The 19,567-nt window shown below is 41.0% G+C and overlaps 1 protein-coding gene across 3 annotated transcripts in view; it reads right to left on the bottom strand.

Moving 5' to 3' along the window:
* Nucleotides 1-19,567, bottom strand: part of LOC139574091 (5-hydroxytryptamine receptor 4-like) — a 172,307-nt gene that overhangs the window by 31,266 nt on the left and 121,474 nt on the right. Inside the window, exons 7-8 of one of the 3 annotated variants that reach the window (XR_011674719.1) lie at nucleotides 19,394-19,449; nucleotides 696-780 (exon numbers count right to left, since the gene is read on the bottom strand). The exons of 1 other annotated variant lie outside the window; for it this stretch is intronic. Coding sequence is in view for 1 of the 2 variants with exons in the window: in XM_071398261.1 (XP_071254362.1) it covers nucleotides 717-780 (64 nt within the window). In the remaining variant the exon portion in view is untranslated. The remainder of the gene's footprint in view (nucleotides 1-695; nucleotides 781-19,393; nucleotides 19,450-19,567) is intronic. One more of the 3 variants, XM_071398261.1, reaches the window with a different exon arrangement.

Genomic DNA, 19,567 nt, shown 5'->3' with positions numbered 1-19,567 from the left:
TAATAATTAATTAAACAGCCCATATGATACCGCAGCAATTGTAGACTAGCACAGGAAAGCAGCGCCACAGATGAAAGGACAAAACCTGAGTTAGTAAGTAGCCTATATTTGGTACAGCTCATGCGGCTCACCTCGCTACCTCCCTCCGACAGCCAAAAATATGAGTTTTTTTCATGAAAGTAACACAAAGTAATATAACATAATATAATGTAATATGTTACTTTTGTTGAACGTAATAAGTAATATATTAATTACCTAATCCCAACACTGCTTGTAGAGTTTATATTACAATCTAATCAAGCAGATAGCGCACACTGGATTATATCAGAGGCCAGAATTAGATTAACAGGAAAAAAAGAGATTAGCAACAAATGGTTAGTCAGGCCTATTCAGCTACTCAACAGGCTCAACAGACAATCTGTCTGACTGGCCGGTAATGGGAGATCTTTCAAGTTCTCTAAAGACATGGAGAGGAGCACATGCATGCACACACAGAGAAAATACAGAATACAGAAAACGATCATTTCTTAGTTTGTGCAATTGAACATAAAATAATGCAATTTAAAATGAAATAGATGCACATCATCACATGCTCTTCACATCAAACATGCATGTAACCTGAACTAGCATGTCAGAGAGATTGACAGAGAACACAGAGCAGGTTGAGGGAGTATGGGGGTGTGAAATAGACTCACTTGAGAGGTTGTCAAGCAGCACTAGACAGGAACAGGCCTAGTGTTGCAGAACCAGAGCAGGAGTTTGTAGGCAGAGGAGCAGCCACTGGAGGAGGAGGAGGCACATGGTAGCAAGAGCAGGGGGCAGAAGAAGTCGGGAGGGAGGGAGGGAGGGAGGGAGGGAGGGAGGGAGGGAGGGAGGGAGGGAGGGAGGGGAAAAAAACATAAGGAAGAGGGGGAGAAAGGCAGAGGAGAAGACAAGGGGAGTGGGAGAGAGAGAGAGAAAGAGAGTGGGGAAAAATATGGTTAATCCACACCCAAGTGACTCATTCAGCAGTTACTAACACACAGCTAGTGTACATACAGCCAGATACTTTAGGAGCTCCGCACGCAGGTCACTAAGCTAATATATGGAATTGTTTTAAGATCGTCATACCATGGATCATTTAGCTATTTAATTTTGAATTTTAAGACCCCTGTAGGTATACACAGTTTTCTAAACTAAATTATTTGATAAAATATTGAATTTGGCTTTTACTACTATAGCCCATAGAAACACAATTAATAACAAATTCATAAATGGCAACCGGTACCAGATTACCTTCAGACGAGTCATGTGACACTTGTGGGGGTCGTAGAGCAAAACTGAGAAAAGCATTGTGTTCGTGAGAATCTCCCCTTTCCATGGTTGTTTGTAGCCCAAACCGTTTGGACACTACAGACAGAAGTTGGCACATCGGCAGTACATACATCAGACAAGTCCCGTGGGGCTTGTGGGGGTCGTAGAGCAAATGGAGAACACCATCGTGTTCGTGAGAGTCTCATCTTTAGTCAGTAGGCCAACCTGTTCGGACGCTACAGACATTTCCGTAAGAAGACTGATTTTTGGGATGCCTCCTGGTCTGACAAACAACGCTGTAGCTCTGTCACTTTCCACTGCAGATGCAGAATGACATCGAGTGGATGCGGTGGATTGAAACCTAGCCCATGCAAAACAAATTACATCTCTAGCTTAAACTGACGGATTCTGACTTTTTTTGTTATTATGTTACTTCACGGTGCGTCAATAGACGTAAGGATTAAGGACAAATGCAGCACACCAACATTAAAGTAAATCAAAGAAGTAGTTGAAAGAGTAAATCTATAAAAAAGTATCTACAGTGTCTAACAATATAGAGTAAGGTTTGAGATGGCAAAAGGCTCTCGGAAGACAGATAATGAAAGACCCTTATCTTGTCAATAGGGGGGCGCAGTTTTCACTTTGGAAAAAATCTTGCCCAATTTAAACGCCTTCGTACTCTATTCTAGATCATACAATATGCATATTATTATTACTATTGGATAGAAAACACTCTCAAGTTTCTAAAACTGTTTGAATTATATCTGTGAGTAAAACAGAACTCATTTGGCAGCAAACTTCCAGACAGGAAGTGAAAATTCTGAAAATGGGGCTCTTGTTTCAGGGCCTGCCTATTCAACTGGCTTATATTTATCGATATACATGCACTTCATATGCCTTCCACTAGATGTCAACAGGCAGTGGAAGGTGGAATGGGTTGTCTAGCTTGATCTGAGGTCGAATGAGAGCTTTTGGAGTGGCAGGTCAGGAATTTCCTTTGTCTACCAAGGCGCAAGGCGGAGCTCGACATTAGCTTCTGAAAAGCTTTCGGTTTACACGGCGAATATCTCCGGCTCTGATTTTATTTGATACATGTGATAATAACATCGTAAAGTAGGTTTTTTCAACCGAGTTTTATCAGTTTATTCAACGTTTATTGTGACTTTTGGAGTTTTCCATTCTTTGCGTCAAGAGAGGGTGGGAACGTTATCAACCTTGGCTAGCATTGTGGCGCGAATTCGACAGAAGAAAAGGACATTCTAAAACCAAACAACGATTTATTCTGGACCAAGGACTCCTTGTACAAGATTCTGATGGAAGCTCAGCAAAAGTAAGAACAATTTATGATGTTATTTCGTATTTCTGTGGAAAATGTTGATTCCTATTCTCCGCCGTTTTGGTCAGCGCTGTCTCGTAATAACGCAAGCTGTATGTTATGGTAAAGTTATTTTTAAAAATCTAACACGGCGGTTGCATTAAGAACCAGTGTATCTTTCATTTGCCATACAACAAGTATTTCTATGTAAAGTTTATGATGAGTTCTTTGGTCAGATTAGGTGAGTGTCCAAAATAGCTCCGGACATTCTGGGGAAATGTTGCTACATATTCACAATGTATAACCACGGTTTGCAGCTCTAAATATGCACATTTTCAAACAAAACATAAGTGTATTGTATAACCTGATGTTATAAGACTGTCATCTGATGAAGTTGTTCAAGGTTAGTGATTAATTTTATATCGTTTGCTGGTTTTTGCGATAGCTACCTTTTGCGGTGAATAAATGCATTTGTGTGTTTGGCTATTGTGGTAAGTTAATATAATTCTATATTGTGTTTTCGCTGTAAAACACTTAAAAAAATCGGAAATATTGGCTGGATTCACAAGATGTTTATCTTTCATTTGCTGTACACCATGTATTTTTCATAAATGTTTTATGATGAGTATTTAGGTATTTCACGTTGCTCTCTGTAATTATTCTGGCTGCTTCGGTGCTATTTGTGATGGTAGCTGCAATGTAAAACTATGATTTATACCTCAAATATGCATATTTTTCGAACAAAACATAAATGTATTGTATAACATGTTATAAGACTGTCATCTGATGAAGTTGTTTCTTGGTTAGTGACTAATTATATCTCTATTTGGTCGGTTTTGTGATAGCAAACATGGTGAAAATATGCGGTTGAGTCTTTGGCTATTGTGGTTAGCTAATATAAATACATATTGTGTTTTAGCTGTAAAACATTTTAAAAATCGGAAATGATGGCTGGATTCACAAGATGTTTATCTTTCATTTGCTGTATTGGACTTGTGATTTCATGAAAATTATATTATATGATATCCCTGTCCCGTTAGGCTAGGCTATGCTAGTCAGCCTTTTTGATGACGATGCTCCCGGATTCGGGATGGGTATCACTGAAAGGTTAAACCAGGTGAGTCAGACTTGCTCTGTCTTTATTTCTGAGCTATAAGTCATATGTGTGGTTAGCAGCACATACAGAAACCACAAATGATGTACATTATGTGCTCGGCATGTAAAAGCAAATACGAGAATGTACACAGTATACACATAGCCTTAATCAATGGGCCCCGTGTGGCTCAGTTGGTAGAGCATGGCGCTTGCAACGCCAGGGTTGTGGGTTCATTCCCCACGGGGGGACCAGGATGAATATGTATGAACTTTCCAATTTGTAAGTCGCTCTGGATAAGAGCGTCTGCTAAATGACTTAAATGTAAATGTAAATCAATAAGGCTATCAGGTGCTAACTACGGACTCGGCTGCTTGTTTGGTGCCATTCTTCTTCACTAAACCACAACAACAACTCAACTCTCACTGCTGGGTAAAGACAGGAGTGGATAGGATACTGAATCTACAGTACAAAGAATCCAACAATGGACTGTTTCCCTATGTGCTCTATAACAACACTGCTGTGAGGTCACAGGAAAAGACAGCACTCAAACTGGCTGAAAGGGGAAGGTGTGAGTATGACAGTTACCAAATGGGCATCCCTCTGTAATAGTCCCAGCGAGGGCTATCAGCTGTAACGTGCTGGATGGTTGAGCTCAGGCTCAGACTCAGCAAACTCAGCAGAAGAAGCACACAGGTTCAAGTCACGTCTAACTGACTAAATTGTCCGAGCTGACAAAAGAAAAAAGCTCTAGGCATTGGGCTCTATTTTCAGCTGGGGCTAAGTGTCAAACACACGTTAGTTTGCAATTTCATAATGTAAAAACTGGCACACTGACAGGTGTAGACCTTACAGTGAAATGCTTACTTACAAGCCAGGGCAACCAGCACGTAGGTCCAGAATGCTGTTCATCGACTACAGCTCAACATTCAACACCATAGTACCCTCCAAACTCGACATTAAGCTCGAGACCCAGGCCCTGTGCAACTGGGTCCTGGACTTTCTGATGGGACGCCCCCAGGTGGTGAGGGTAGGAAACAACATCTCCACCCCGCTGACCCTCAACACTGGGGCCCCACAAGGGTGCGTTCTCAGCCCTCTCCTGTACTCCCTGTTCACCCATGACTGCGTGGCCATGCACGCCTCCAACTCAATCATCAAGTCTGCAGACGACACCACAGTGGTAGGCTTGATTACCAACAACAACGAGACGGCCTACAAGGAGGAGGTGAGGACCCTCGGAGTGTGGTGTCAGGAAAATAACCTCACACTCAACGTCAACAAAACAAAGGAGATGACCGTGGACTTCAGGAAACAGCAGAGGGAGCAGCCCCCTATCCACATCGACGGGACAGTAGTGAAGGTGAAAAGTTTTAAGTTCCTCGGCATAAACATCACGGACAAACTGAAATGGTCCACCCACACAGACAGCGTGGTGAAGAAGGCGCAACAGCGCCTCTTCAACCTCAGGAGGCTGAAGAAATTTGGCTTGTCACCAAAAACACTAACAAACTTTTACAGATGCACAATCGAGAGCATCCTGTCGGGCTGTATCACCGCCTGGTACGGCAACTGCTCCGCCCACAACCGTAAGGCTCTCCAGAGAGTAGTGAGGTCTGCACAACGCATCACCGGGGGCAAACTACCTGCCCTCCAGGACACCTACACCACCCGATGTCACAGGAAGGCCAAAAAGATCATCAAGGATAGCAACCACCCGAGCCACTGCATGTTCACCGCGCTATCATCCAGAAGGCTAAGTCAGTACAGGTGCATCAAAGCTGGGACCGAGAGGCTGAAAAACAGCTTCTATCTCAAGGCCATCAGACTGTTAAACAGCCATCACTTACATTGAGTGGCTGCTGCCAACATACTGACTCAAATCTCTAGCCACTTCAATAATAAAAAATTTGATGTAATAAATGTATCACTAGTCACTTTAAACAATGCCTATATTAAACATGTCATATGTATATACTTTACTCTATACCATCTACTGCATCTTGCCTATGCCGTTCGGCCATCACTCATGAATATACAGTATTTATATGTACATATTCTTATTCATTCCTTTACACTTGTGTGTAAAAGGTAGTTGTTGTGAAATTGTTAAATTACTTGTTAGATATTACTGCATGGTCAGAACTAGAAACACAAGCATTTCGCTACACTCACATTAACATCTGCTAACCATGTGTATGTGACCAATACAATTTGATTTGAAGTTCCGAACAAGTCCGGATCTAGGACATCCCGGGTAGGCACCCACGCCCGCTCCTCGGGGCCGTAGCCCTCCCAGTCCACCAGGTACTGCAGGGTGCCTCAGACCCACGAGCCTCCAACAGACACCAGACAGCGTAGGCCGGGCAACCATCAACAAGTCGAGGGTGCGGAGGGGCAGCTGTGGGTGGAGAGAAGGGACTGATCCTTACCAGCTTGAGACAGGAGACATGGAAGGATTGACAGACCCTCATAGACCTGGGAAGCTGGAGACGATAGGTGACCAGGATGATGAGACTCAGGATCTTGAATGGTCCTATGTAGCGTGGAGCGAGCTTCGGTGACTCCACCTTTAAGGGAAGATCACGGGTGGACAGCCACACCCTTTGACCCGGTCGGAGGAGCCAAAGAGGCCATCAGCGCTGGTTTGCCTGGTGTTGGTGTCGGGCAGAGGAGCGGAGCAAGGAGGATCGTGCTCTGATCCAGGTGCGGCGACATCGTCGACAACGCCTCGGTTGATAGCACCCCCAATTCGGCCTCCTGTTCAGGAAACATGGGGGGGAGGACCCGAACTGACACTGGAACGATGGAAGTCCAGTAGTCGAGTTCGGCAGTGTGTTGTGAGCATCCTCTGCCCAGACGAGGAACTTGCTCCAGTTACTGGCCTGGGTGGAGACGAAACAGCGGAGGAACTTCTCAAGCTCCTGGTTGGCCCTCTCCGTTTGCCCATTCGACTGTGGGTGGAACCCCGAGGAGAGATTCCCAGACACCCCCAACAGGTAGTAGAAGGCTTTCCAATACTGTGCGACGAACTGGGGCCCACGGACCGAGACAATGTCCTTGGGAAGTCTGTGTAGTCGAAAGACATGGGTAATCATGAGATCAGCGGTCTACTTCGCTGAGGGCAAATTGGCGATGAAATGGGCTGCCTTGGAAAACCATTAGACAACCACCAGGATAGTGGTAAGCCCTTGGGATGGGGGTAACCCTGTAATAAAGTCTATGGACAGGTGGGACCAGGGCCGGCTGGGGATGGGCAGAGGTTGGAGCAACCCAGTTGGTCGCTGTCGTGAGGACTTGCTTTGGGCACAAGTGGAGCAGACCGTAAAGAAGGATCTCACATCCTCAATCATGTTGGGCCACCAGAATTTCCGTCTCAGGAACTGCAGAATCTAATTAACCCCTGGATGCCCAGTTAATTTAGAGGAGTGTCTCCATTGTAGTACTTGGGAACGGGCTGATCGTGGAACATAAACATGTTAGAGGGACCCCCGCTGGGGTCAGGTTCTCGGGTTTGGGCTTGTTGGACGGTGGACTCAAAACTCCATAACATGGGAGCCACAATGCAGGAGCTGGGGATGATGGGCTCGGAGTCCCTCTCCTTGTTAGAGACATTGTGTTGGCGGGATAGGGTGTCTGCTTTCTGATTCTTGGATCCCGGATGATAGGCTACTGTTAAACAACAGAGCCCACCTATCGTGGCGAGCGTTCAACCTCTTGGCTTCTTAAATGGAGACCAAGTTCTTATGGTCCATCCAGATCAGGAATGGATGAGGTGCCCCCTCCAACCAGTGTCTCCACCCATCAAGGGCCCACTTAACTGCCAAGAGCTCCCAGGTTGCCTACATCGTAGTTGCGTTCCGCTGGTGAGAACCGCTTGGAAAGAAAGGCACATGGGTGCAGTTTCTTGTCCCCTTCGTTCCGCTGTGAAAGGACCACCCCTGCTCCAGTGTCTGACGTGTCCACCTGTACCACAAAGGGACGGGTAGAATCAGGATGGACGTACTTAAGTAAAAATACTTTAAAGTACTACAAAAGTAGTTTTTTGGGGTATCTGTACTTTACTATTTATATTTTTGACAACTTTTACTTTACTACATTCCTAAAGAAAAGTATGTACTTTTTACTCCATACATTTTCCCAGACACCCACACGTACTCGTTACATTTTGAATGCTTAGCAGGACAGGAAAATGGTCTAATTCACACACTTATCAAGAGAACGCCCCTGGTCATCCCTATTGCCACTGATCTGGCGGACTCAATAAACACATGCTTCGTTTGTAAATGATGTCTGAGTGTTGGAGTGTGCCCCTGGCTATCTGTAAATAAATAAAAAACTAGAAAATGTGGCCGTCTGCATTGCTTAATATAAGGAATTTAAAATGTTTTATACTTCTACTTTTGATTCTTAAGTATATTTTAGCAATTACATTTACTTTTGATACTTCTACTCAAGTAGTATTTTACTGGGTAACTTTCACATTTTCTATGAAGGTATCTTTACTTTTACTCGAGTATGACAATTGGGTACTTTTTCCACCACTGCACCCACTAACATGCAAGCTGCTGCTACTCTGTCTATCTTACACTTACATGTAAATATGTAAATATGATATTGGAACTGAGTTTCTTAATATTCTTAATATTTCCTGTATATAGTATGCTTACTTACTTAGTGTATTTCATATTTCCTATTCTTATTTCTCATGTGTTTTTGCTAGTAATACATTGTTATTGATTATTGCATTGTTGGGTTTTGAGTTTGCAAGAAAGACATTTCACCTTACTTGTGCATGTGACATTAAAACTTGAAACTAACACCAGCCACACTACACGATAAAGGCAAAGAAAAATGGAAACTGACAGAAGATTGTCGGAGCCTACGACTGCACATAGTGGTATTTAAATAGTCAGACCGAGACCCTGTCACGCTGAACGAGTGAAGATGTTCGACAATCGTTTCACGACCTGGACATTTTGTTTGGGACGACAAAATCGTGGCATAAGACGGCTACAATCGTACAGTCTGTGCGGGCATTTAGCAGTGTCGCGGTTGGTTATGGCATGGATTTTGACAATGGAAGCGCAGCCTATCCAGTCTTGACGTGCAGTGCCTATACGCACATGAAACAAGAGATGTGCTTTTTGTGCCTGTAAACCTTGTATGTAGCAACATTGTTTCATTTGATTTAAAAAATCAAGTCCGTAGTAGGCTACCCTTACCATACTCTAACAAAAGCTGGTTCAATGCAGCAATGCATCTGGTGTCTTTCTTATCCTGACCATCCATTAGCCAAGTAGTCTATCCATAAAGGTTTCTAAATGCTCTACTCGTGAGGCTTTTGCCTTCATGCTTTTGCATTATTTACAATTCACATAGGTCCTGCAGTGCCTATTGCATTCGGCTTGTATCCATCCCCATTTTCAAAGACGGCCTCTTGGCCGGTTACCAAAGACGAGCTCATCAAAACATATTAAAAATATATAGTCCTATAACGCAATATCAACGGTATGCCTCGGCTAAGTCTTGCTTATTGAGAACGTGCCTCACATATATAATACAATTTACGTGCCTCACATATATAATACAATTTACGGGAGCCTAGTATTTTTATTTGAGGATAAGTGCAATGCGTAAAGGTCTATACTTGTTGGCATGTTGATGTTTATTGTCATGAGTCTTGTCCTAGAGGCATAACTGAGCGATTTCCTCTTAGATAGGCCAGCTGTAAAGTCAAAATTGGCTATATTGTAAAAATTCATGAAAACAAATATTTGATTTTTGGTCTTAATTTAAGGTTAGGCATTAGGGTTAGCTGTGTGGTAAAGTTTAGGGTTAAGGTTAGGGTTAGGTTTAAAATCAGATTTTATGACTTTATGGCTGTGCGCCAATTAATGACCACTCTGTGGAGCTGCCTCCAGAACAATATTCATGATGAAAAACGCTAACCTGCTACTCGTTAAAACCAATTACAAGAATGTTGACTGTCAACAATCCAAACAAATTGAGCAAACACTGGATGTTTATTTTTACTCTTGCTATCACACGTCACTGTAGCCTATGCTATTTAATAAACTGTAGTACCAATCTACAGTAGCACAAAGGACTAAGATGAGAATATTCCGTGGCCCCAGCCAAATTGGAGTTGATGACAATGCAAAGACCGTCATTAACCTACAGAACTTGAGACGAACACATGCAGTATTAAGCCATGGAAGGCCTTGATTAGCCAGTGAGTGGTCAAGACCTTGTCACACAACTTGTTTATTACCGTAATTTCCGGACTATAAGCCGCTACTTTTTTCCCACACTATGAACCTCGCGGTTTATACAATGACGCGGCAAATTTATGATTTTGTATTTTTTTTTCACAAGATTCACGCTGCCAAAAAACTGAGCACCGTCACATAATGTGACGTAAATCGAGCGCGCTCAAACTTCCCATCATTCTGATTACGGTAGTCATTTTGTCACCCTCATCATGGCAAAGACACGGAGAAATGCATATGATGCAGCTTTCAAGTTGAAGGCGATCGATCTGGCTGTTGGAAAAGGAAATAGAGCTGCTACACGGGAGCTTGGCCTTAATGAGTCGATGATAAGACGTTGGAAACAGCAGCGTGAGGAACGGACTCAGTGCAAAAAGACAACAAAAGCTTTCAGAGAAGAAAAGCAGATGGCCCGACCTAGAAAATGAGCTTGAAGACTGGGTCAACACACAGAGAGCAGACGGCCGAGGTGTTTCAACTGTGCAGATCCGACTGAAAGCCAAAACAATCGCCACCGCAATGAAGTTTGACTTTCTTGGTAGGCTACTGTTTACTGCTATTTATTTAAAAATTTTGTTACAAGCCGTGTTTCGTTAAAGCCTATTTATTTTTGTTACAAGCCGTGTTTCGTTTAAAAGCCTATTTATTTTTGTTACAAGCCGTGTTTCGTTTAAAGGCTGTGTAAAGTTCATTTGTTTCAATGTACCGGTAGGCACTTGCGGCTTATAGACATGTGCGGTTTATTTATGTACAAAATACATATTTGTAAAAAATTCAGTGGGTACGGCTTATATTCAGGTGCGCTTAATAGTCCAGCAATTACGGTAATCAAAATACAGCCCTTTCCTGCCACCGCCAGCTATTGTGCTCTTAATTCCAGCTGTTTAAATAGCAAACATATTTTTGACACACACACGGACCTATAGCGCTACCACCAGGCTTTAGATTTACAATTGAGTTAGGTTTGTTAGAATAGAGCCTACGGACAAAAGAATATTACAAGCATCACCTCTTTCGATATGAGCCTTTCCCAGTCAGGAACATGGCCGAGTCCTCAGATAACCTTACATACATTGATTGATGTTTCTCAATCATGATATGGTAATTGAGGAAGGTCCTTGGATAAACTTACAAACGTTCAGTATTGATTGATGTTATGGTAAGGAGAAATTAGGTTTATTATAACTCTTGATGCAGAAATGGCACTCAGAAATCCAGATGCTTTAAACATAGCCCATAAATACGTTCACTAAATCAGAAAACGTGTAGTGTAGTTTGTGATCATAATGTAATGTCTTTCTATGCGATCCTGGTGCCAGTTGTCACTGTCATACTCCTGTCAAGGTATTTACCGCTGCCACGGCCACTTCCGGTTTCTTTCTGTTTATTTTCTGCAGACAAAACAAAACAGACAGACTCTCCACGCTGTCCAGACACTGTCTGGTCCAGACCTGACACATACACACATATATGTGGCATTGTTTCAAAGCCATTCCACCAGAACCAATCATCCAGATGCAGACTGAGTGAATATAGGAAGTGTATTACAAATTGCATACAATATGCTGCTCAGTGTCGTATGTGCTACCTGATTGAGCCGTTAAGCAATTTGTGAAATTGAGGTCAAATAACCCGGGGGGGGGGGGGGGGGGGGGGGGCGACACGGCATCTGGTAAAGACTTCTAACTTCTAACACAGAGATATATTATATCCAATATACCATAGCTTACAGTATACAGTACATTGGGGAAAACAGTAGATCAAATATCTGTTTAAAATATGTCTATGTTATTTGATAGACTGCTTGGTATTCAATATGAGCGGAGTGCAAGGGCATTTGATCATTCTAAACAGAGTGGGTTGAGAACCCCACCACAGTGAAACTGATCTGCAATGCCACCCGGTGCTCACTAGCAGCGCCCACGTCTGTGAGACTGTACATGTTTTCTTAGCATCACTACACACTCCCCCTGCCAGAATAACGCTAAGCTCAGGGATGAGCTTTCATTGCTGTAGCAGTGTAGACTGTAGGGAAGCTAGATGTAGGCCCAGACTGGGCTTTGCTGGCTCTGCTCTCTCAATTGCCCCATATATCTTCCCTATTAGCCCTGGAGCTGATGCATAAAACTGCTGTTGGTTCAAGATGTGGCACCATGGTGCGGTGTGGTTTATCTCCTCTTCACGTGTGCTCCCTACTCTCACTTTGGCCAAGGATTAGTTTCTACCACAATCACGCAATAACCGCTCTTCTACCTCACAGATATAAATAAAGGAGCAGGTCAAAGACGAGGCCTTGTTCGAGGTAAGACACCTTGTGGGAGTGTAGACTGAATAATGCAACAAAACCTTTGTTCCAGGTCTGAAAAACAGCAACCCTTTCGGTTTTATATATTTATAATGGCCTAAACGTGGGCAGGTTTTAATATCTTTTAACAAAAATGATGTACCTACATCCTTAGAGCTTTGAAGTATGTATAGGGGTCAATACTGAGAGGCAAGGGCAACTGACAGTATGTCAGTACCATCTTTGAAACATGGAGTCTTTTAAAGTGTGAAAAAAGTAACATTTTCATCTTTTAAAGTGTGAAAAAAGTAACATCACAGCTGTCCCTGTGATGAATGTCCAATATGTTTACACAATCACAAAATCCCTCCGACAACTCCCTTTTGAAGTGGATTTTTATATTATAGTAATGGTGGAAATTGTAAGTAGCAAAACGTCATAAAATGATTGAGTTTCCCTATTAAGTCAAAGCTTAACTTAAAATGTAAATCATAATAGATGTAATTTATGGCACACTGAGGGGAGCCAGGGAGCGTGAACCAACACAAATAGTGGCTGCGAGCGCCTCAGACAGGATGACTGTCTGGCCTGGCCTCTGTCTCCACACTCACTTGACATAACTTAGAAATATGGCTCCTCGGAGAACAACACGACTACTAGGCCTACGAGGTGAGGACGTGGTAAGTTAAAAGCTCAGTAGACTCTGGAGAAAATATTATGAATGTTATTAGTTGTGCTTGGGCAGTAATAAAATAACAATATATCACATAAAACAGTCTGATACTATCAATGGCGTTAGGGTTCTGTATTTTCCCATTTAAACAGGCTATTATGCACATTGCACATTATCAGATTGCAGATCTCAGCATTTATACTGAACAATTGATTTCTTACAATACAACGCATTTTGTAACATGTATGATGTATGATTTTATTGCCAGAAATCTCATATGCTTGTAATGTTCCTGTACCTGGGGTTAACACAATGGGTCAGCTGAATAACCGTGTGGGCGGGTGCAACTTCATCTGCTTTTACTCAGGAGTCAAAAAGGCGTACGCCTGTCTCCACTACTCTCAAGGTCAAAGGCTTCACATCCCTGCATTTCCCGATTTGTTTACATACAATTGACTGGAACTGCATCAGGCGTGACTGCTTGAATAGAAAGAAGGGAAGAATTAAAGGAAGCTGTGTGATCTTGTGGTTAGGAGTCAGGTGAGGTTGGAGCCTGCTGAGAGAGAAGGACGACCTGGAGGAGAGATGTGCCCCGTTCATTCTGTGGTAGATAAGAATCTGACTCCTGCATCTGGGTACATGTCAGCTCCTGTGAGCATCACACCAACCAGTGTTTAACCCCATGCATCCCAGAAGAGAGAAACGGATGACTCTTGAACAGGTCATGAAAAATTAGACCATTGGCATTTATTGCTGTCAGATACTTCACTTTTTCTCTCATTTACTCATAATTACTCCAATTTACTCTGCATAATTGGGTCATTCTGCAAAAAGAGTGTGTTTGCATCCCTTTGAAATTTTAAGTAGAAATTGTGCACCAATATTGAATTTTAAAAGCCTGATATATTAAATGAAGTGCCCTTTAATATAGACAAATGTACTGTAGAATTCAATGAAACTGATTTTTTATATGAATAAAGGGCTTGCTAAATAAAGAGCCAACATTCTGCATTTTGACATGTCCCCGACCCTGTGCCCACTTCTAGGTACAGTTGCAAAATTCCAGGGGCCTCATTTATCAATCATGCGTAGGCACAAATCTATATGTAAACCATGTGTGGGATCATTTCCCTGCAAAGTGTGAGATTTATCAATATGAACATTTGCTTGAGAGTGTGCGTAAATCTAACCACACAATTGTACGCACAGTGCCAAGTGGTGGAATATGGGAACTGCTTGTCAAGCTTAGGATGGGGAAAATATATGTTGAAAATGTATGAAATTGTGAGTAATAATGAAATCATTTTTTGATTTAATTGTATTTCCATTGTGAATTCATGCATATCTTGATAGGCTATATATAATTTGAGCACATCAATGCATTTGTTACGATAATAATCCATATAAAGTACAGTAATCGGTGAAATTAGAGGCACGTGTGAAAGTAAAACCATTTTAGAAATACTATAAAAGACTGAGATAATGGGAAATGGAATGAGAGATGGCTTATCTTGCTCTGCTGGATGATTTGGCACATGCTGCATTTAGCAGAGAGCACATTTTAAGACACAGATGGGACTTATTTTTTGCAAACCAATCTTACAGGATCTTTACGAGAATTTAAGACCTACTTTAGAAAGGTAAACACATGCAATTCCGATACACATCAAAGTGTATTCCACCCTGGGGTTTTGGGCACTTTTCAGTGGGAGCTTGCTGATCAGCATCTCACATCCCTCAATGGGCCAATGTTTTGGATGCAATCATCAGCAAAACGAACTGTAACATACCATTTCCATACACCATCGCACAACAGGTTGAAGTCAAGAAGGATTTATTTAGTCGTCAATGGGTTCCCAAATACGAACGGAGCGACAGACAGCGCCCACATCGCTATAAAAGCACCATCCCAAAACGAGTTCAACTATGTAAACAGAAAACTCTTATTGTGCAGGTGATAGTTTTATGATGGGCAAAAAACACTGCTGAATGTGGTGGCCAGGTGGAAAGCACGACTCGTTCATTTTTGCAGAACAGCAATGTTTGCATGTACGCCTACATGATGGACCTGTTGAGGATGGATGGCATATTGGTGCGTGTTGCCTACTCATTTGAAGTATATTTGTCATTGCTAAAGCAACTTGAAATGTCCTAATGGTCCTGTCTTTGTAGCTATGTTTTTTATTTTTACTGGTCAAACCACAAATGACTGAGCCAAATAAAACCTTTTGGTTGTACTCAATTTCTGACACTAGCACCTCTATTTCAGTCCCGTAAACATTTTACGTAGAATTTCCTGTTATGGCATTGTATATTCCCCACAGGGTTTAAAGATATGCTTTTGAGCATATATGGTTAAATAGGGGCGCTTCGAAATGCTAGTAGCCAGTGGTGTAAAGTACTTAATTAAGAATCTACCCTCTTTTTTTTTTTATGCCTAAAATGACATACCCAAATCTAACTGCCTCTAGCTCAGGCCCTGAAGCAAGGATATTCTTGATACCATTTGAAAGGAAACACTTTGACGTTTGTGGAAATGTGAAAGTAATGTAGGAGAATATAACACACTAGATCTGGTAAAATATAATACAAAGATAAAAACAACCATTTAAAAAATAAATTGCACCATCATCTTTGAAATACAAGAGAAAGGCCATAATGTATTATTCCAGCCTAGATGTAATTTAGATTTTGGCCACTAGCTGGCAGCAGTGCAAAGTTGCAAAGTTGCAAAGTTGCAAAGTTTTAGAATGATCCAATGAACCATTGCATTTCTGTTCAAAATGTTGTGTCAAGACTGCCCAAATGTGCCTAATTGGTTAATTAATAACTTTTCAAGTTCAAAACTGTGCACTCTCCTCAAACAATAGCATGGTATTATTTCACTGTAATAGCTACTGAAAATTGGACAGTGCAGTTAGATTAACAAGAATTTAAGCTTTCTGCCAATATCAGATATGTCTATGTCCTGGGAAATGTTCTTGTTACTTACAACCTCATGCTAATCGCATTAGCCTACGTTAGCTCAACCGTTCCATGGGTGGGACACCGATCTGTAGAGATCCTTAAGATTAAGTAGAAATACTTGAAAGTACTACTTAAGTAGCTTTTTGGGGTATCTGTTCTTTACTTTACTAATTATATTTGACAACTTTTACTCCATTACATTCTTAAAGAAAATCATGTACTTTTTACCCTATACATTTTCCCTGACACCCAGAAGTACTCATTACATTTTGCATGCTTAGCAGGACAGGAAAATTGTCCAATTAACGCACTTATCAAGAGAACATCCCTGGTCATCCCTAATGTCTCTGATCTGGCAGACTTAATTAACGCAAATGCTTAGCTTGTAAATTATGTCTGAGTGTTGGAGTGTGCTGCTAGCGATCCGTAAATTTAAAAAACAAGTAAATCGTCCCATCTGGTTTGCTTAATATAAGGAATTTGACGTGATTTCTACTTTTACTTTTGATACTTAAAACCTGTTATGGCTGCAGGGGGCGTATTGGAAAAACTGGAAAATATGTGCCAATTTTCAAACGGCCTCTTAATCAATTTTTGCTCTTACAATATGCATATTATTAATACTATTGGATAGAAAACAGTCTCTAGTTTCTAAAACCGTTTAAATTTTTTCTCTGAGTGGAACAGAAGTCATTTGGCAGCACTTTCCCTGACCAGGAAGTAGAATGTCAGAAATCTCTGCTCTCTTCAACGTTATGCCTATACATGGTCATTTGACGTAGGACCCTACGGACACTTCAGACGCCTTCCTCTGGGTGTCAAGAGGGTGTGAGAGAAGGAATTTTGTGTTCATCTTGTTTAGAGGTTGAATAATAGCTATTTCTTTGGCGTGACCGACCAATTCCGGAAGTCTGAAACGCGCGACTTGGGAGTGACATTGGGTTCTGTTTTGCTGCCGTTTTGGACGGGAACAATCTCCGGCTCGGTTTTTAGTTGATAAATGAGACCATATCATCGTAATGTATGTTTTTTCAATATAGTTTAATCAGATTATTTGAATTTTTTCGGGAGTTTTGCCGTGTTCCGTTCTCTGAATTTATTTATGTTGGACAGATCCGTGCCAGTGGACCGGTACCCATGCTAAATTAAGGTGGAAAGTTGCCATTATGAATCCAAACAACGACTCATCTGGACAAAGGACACATTGATCAACATTCTGATGAAAGATCAGCAAAAGTAAGACCCAATTTATAATGTTATTTCATATATCTGTCGTGCATGTCAACTGGTCGTGCGCGCCCAAGTGTGTCTGGCTGTCACGTTCCTGACCTATTTTTATGTTATTTTGATTATGTTTAGTTGGTCAGGGCGTGAGTTGGGGTGGGCATTGTATGTTGTGTGTGTTTGGTTAGTCTATGGGTGTTGTATGTGTATGGGATAGTGTTTGTTAGGTTGTCTAGTTATGTCTATGGCTGCCTAGATTGGGTCTCAATCAGAGACAGCTGTCATTCATTTGTCTCTGATTGGGAGCCATATTTAAGGTAGCCATAGGCAGTAGGCTTTTGTGGGTGTTTGTTTCCTGTGTCAGTGTTTGGACCACACAGGACTGTTTTGAGGTATGTCACGTTTGTTGTTTTGTAGTTTGTAGTGTTTTCTTGTTATTTACATTAAACATGTACAATTATCAATCCGCATCTTGGTCCGATCCATGCTCCTCCTCGTCTGAGGAGGAGAACGACTTTGACAGCCATTACACTGGCTAATGTGGCTATGCTAATATAGCGCTACATTTTGTTTTCGCTGTAAAACATTTAATAAATCGGAAATATTGTCTGGAATCACAAGAATCCTGTTTTTCAATTGCTGCACAGTATGTATTTCTCAGATATGTTTTATGAGGAGTAATTAGGTATTTGATGTTGGTGTCTGTAAATGTTATGGCTGCTTTCGGTGCAATTTCTGATTGTAGCTGAAATGTAATTTATGATTTATACCATAAATATGCACATTTTTCAAAAAAAACATATGCTATACAATAAATATGTTATCAGACTGTCATCTTATGAAGTTGTTTCTTGGTTAGTGGCTATATATATCTTTATTTGGTCGAATTAGTGATAGCTAGTGATGGAGGTAAAAACTAATGGTGTTAGAAAGTGGTGTCTTTTGCTAACGTGGTTAGCTAATAGATTTACATATTTTGTCTTCCCTGTAAAACATTTAAAAAATCGGACATGTTGGCTTGATTCACAAGATGTCTACCTTTCATATGCTGTATTGGACTTGTTAATGTGTGAAAGTTAAATATTTTAAAAAAATAGCTTTTGAATTGCGCGCCCTGCACTTGAGCTGGATGTTGTCATAAGTGTACCGGTGTCGGGCTGCACCCCAAACAGGTTAAGTATATTTGAGCAATTACATTTACTTTTGATACTTAAGTATATTTAAAACCAAATACTTTTTGACTTTTACTGAAGTAGTATTTTACTGTGTGAATTTTCTATTATGGTATCTTTACTTTTACTCAAGTATGAAAATTGGGTACTTTTTCAACCACTGCTAGTAGCCAAGGTCGTGCATGAGCACTATGGCTGAAAACAATTTATATTTTTATCAATGGTTATCTCCTACCGTTGTGCGTATGACACTCGTAAGATTGTTTGATAAATCACACTTTTTCTATGTGTACAAATATTCTAAATTAAGTAGAATTTTAAAATAGTTTCCATGCAATAATGATAAATAAGGCTTTCAATAAATTCCCTGGTTTTGCCCGAAATCCCAGTTGGAGGGTTCCCGGAATCAGAGTTTCTGGAGTTTTGCAACCCTACTTCTAGGGAGATTTCAACCCACTTAATCAAAAACATTTCAGAGTTTCAACATCATTATAAAGCCCTAGTTATTTTGGTGCTTGACCAAATTGATTTCTGAAGATTATTTATTTCATTTGATTAGTGTTCAATTATGTCTGTCCCTCATTTTAAGCTGAACTCTGTTACTATACGTCAACTGAACTCTCGTTTTAAAATGGTGAAACTATTAAAAAAAAGTCTAATCATAGTGTAAAATTAGGTGAGCTGGTTCTAGTCTTTTTGGCCATTTTTGGCCTGGTGTTTTGTGGTGTAAAACTTAGTGGGTTGAGCATAACAGATCAATATAGATTGACAGGCTAGATTGACAGGCTAGAAATGTTTTAGAAATGTGATATTTTTTGGGGAAGTTGCATTCAATTGCCAGTCGCTATTGCACACAACAAGCTTCCATTCCCCCTGTCACGAGGGGATTTATGGTTGATTTAAGATGAAATCGTCAACCCTGTTTCGGTCAACCATGTTACGGTCAACCATGTTACTTTATTTGGCACTTAATAATAGGCATTTACTATAGTACCATTTTTTATTTAACCTCTTGAGATGGCAAAATTCGTTTTTATATGAAGTAAAACATGTGCTCTATGACAGAATGTAAAAATTAGGTGAAATCAAAAGTTACGTACTTCCAAGTTACACTTCTCAAAAGGCATCGAATTGGTGGAACGACCGACCCAATTACCTGCAAAAGACAGAAGGTAATTATGAGTTAATGTGTTTATTTTTCATTTCATTAGTTTGTTCCCATTTGGAATTCATCACTTAGCCATGTAATCTTTTTTGATACGTTTATTTTTCTA

The sequence above is a fragment of the Salvelinus alpinus genome, chromosome 4, assembly GCF_045679555.1.
Source record: "Salvelinus alpinus chromosome 4, SLU_Salpinus.1, whole genome shotgun sequence".
Lineage (NCBI taxonomy): Eukaryota > Metazoa > Chordata > Actinopteri > Salmoniformes > Salmonidae > Salvelinus > Salvelinus alpinus.
This window is presented reverse-complemented; position numbering and strand designations above follow the sequence as displayed.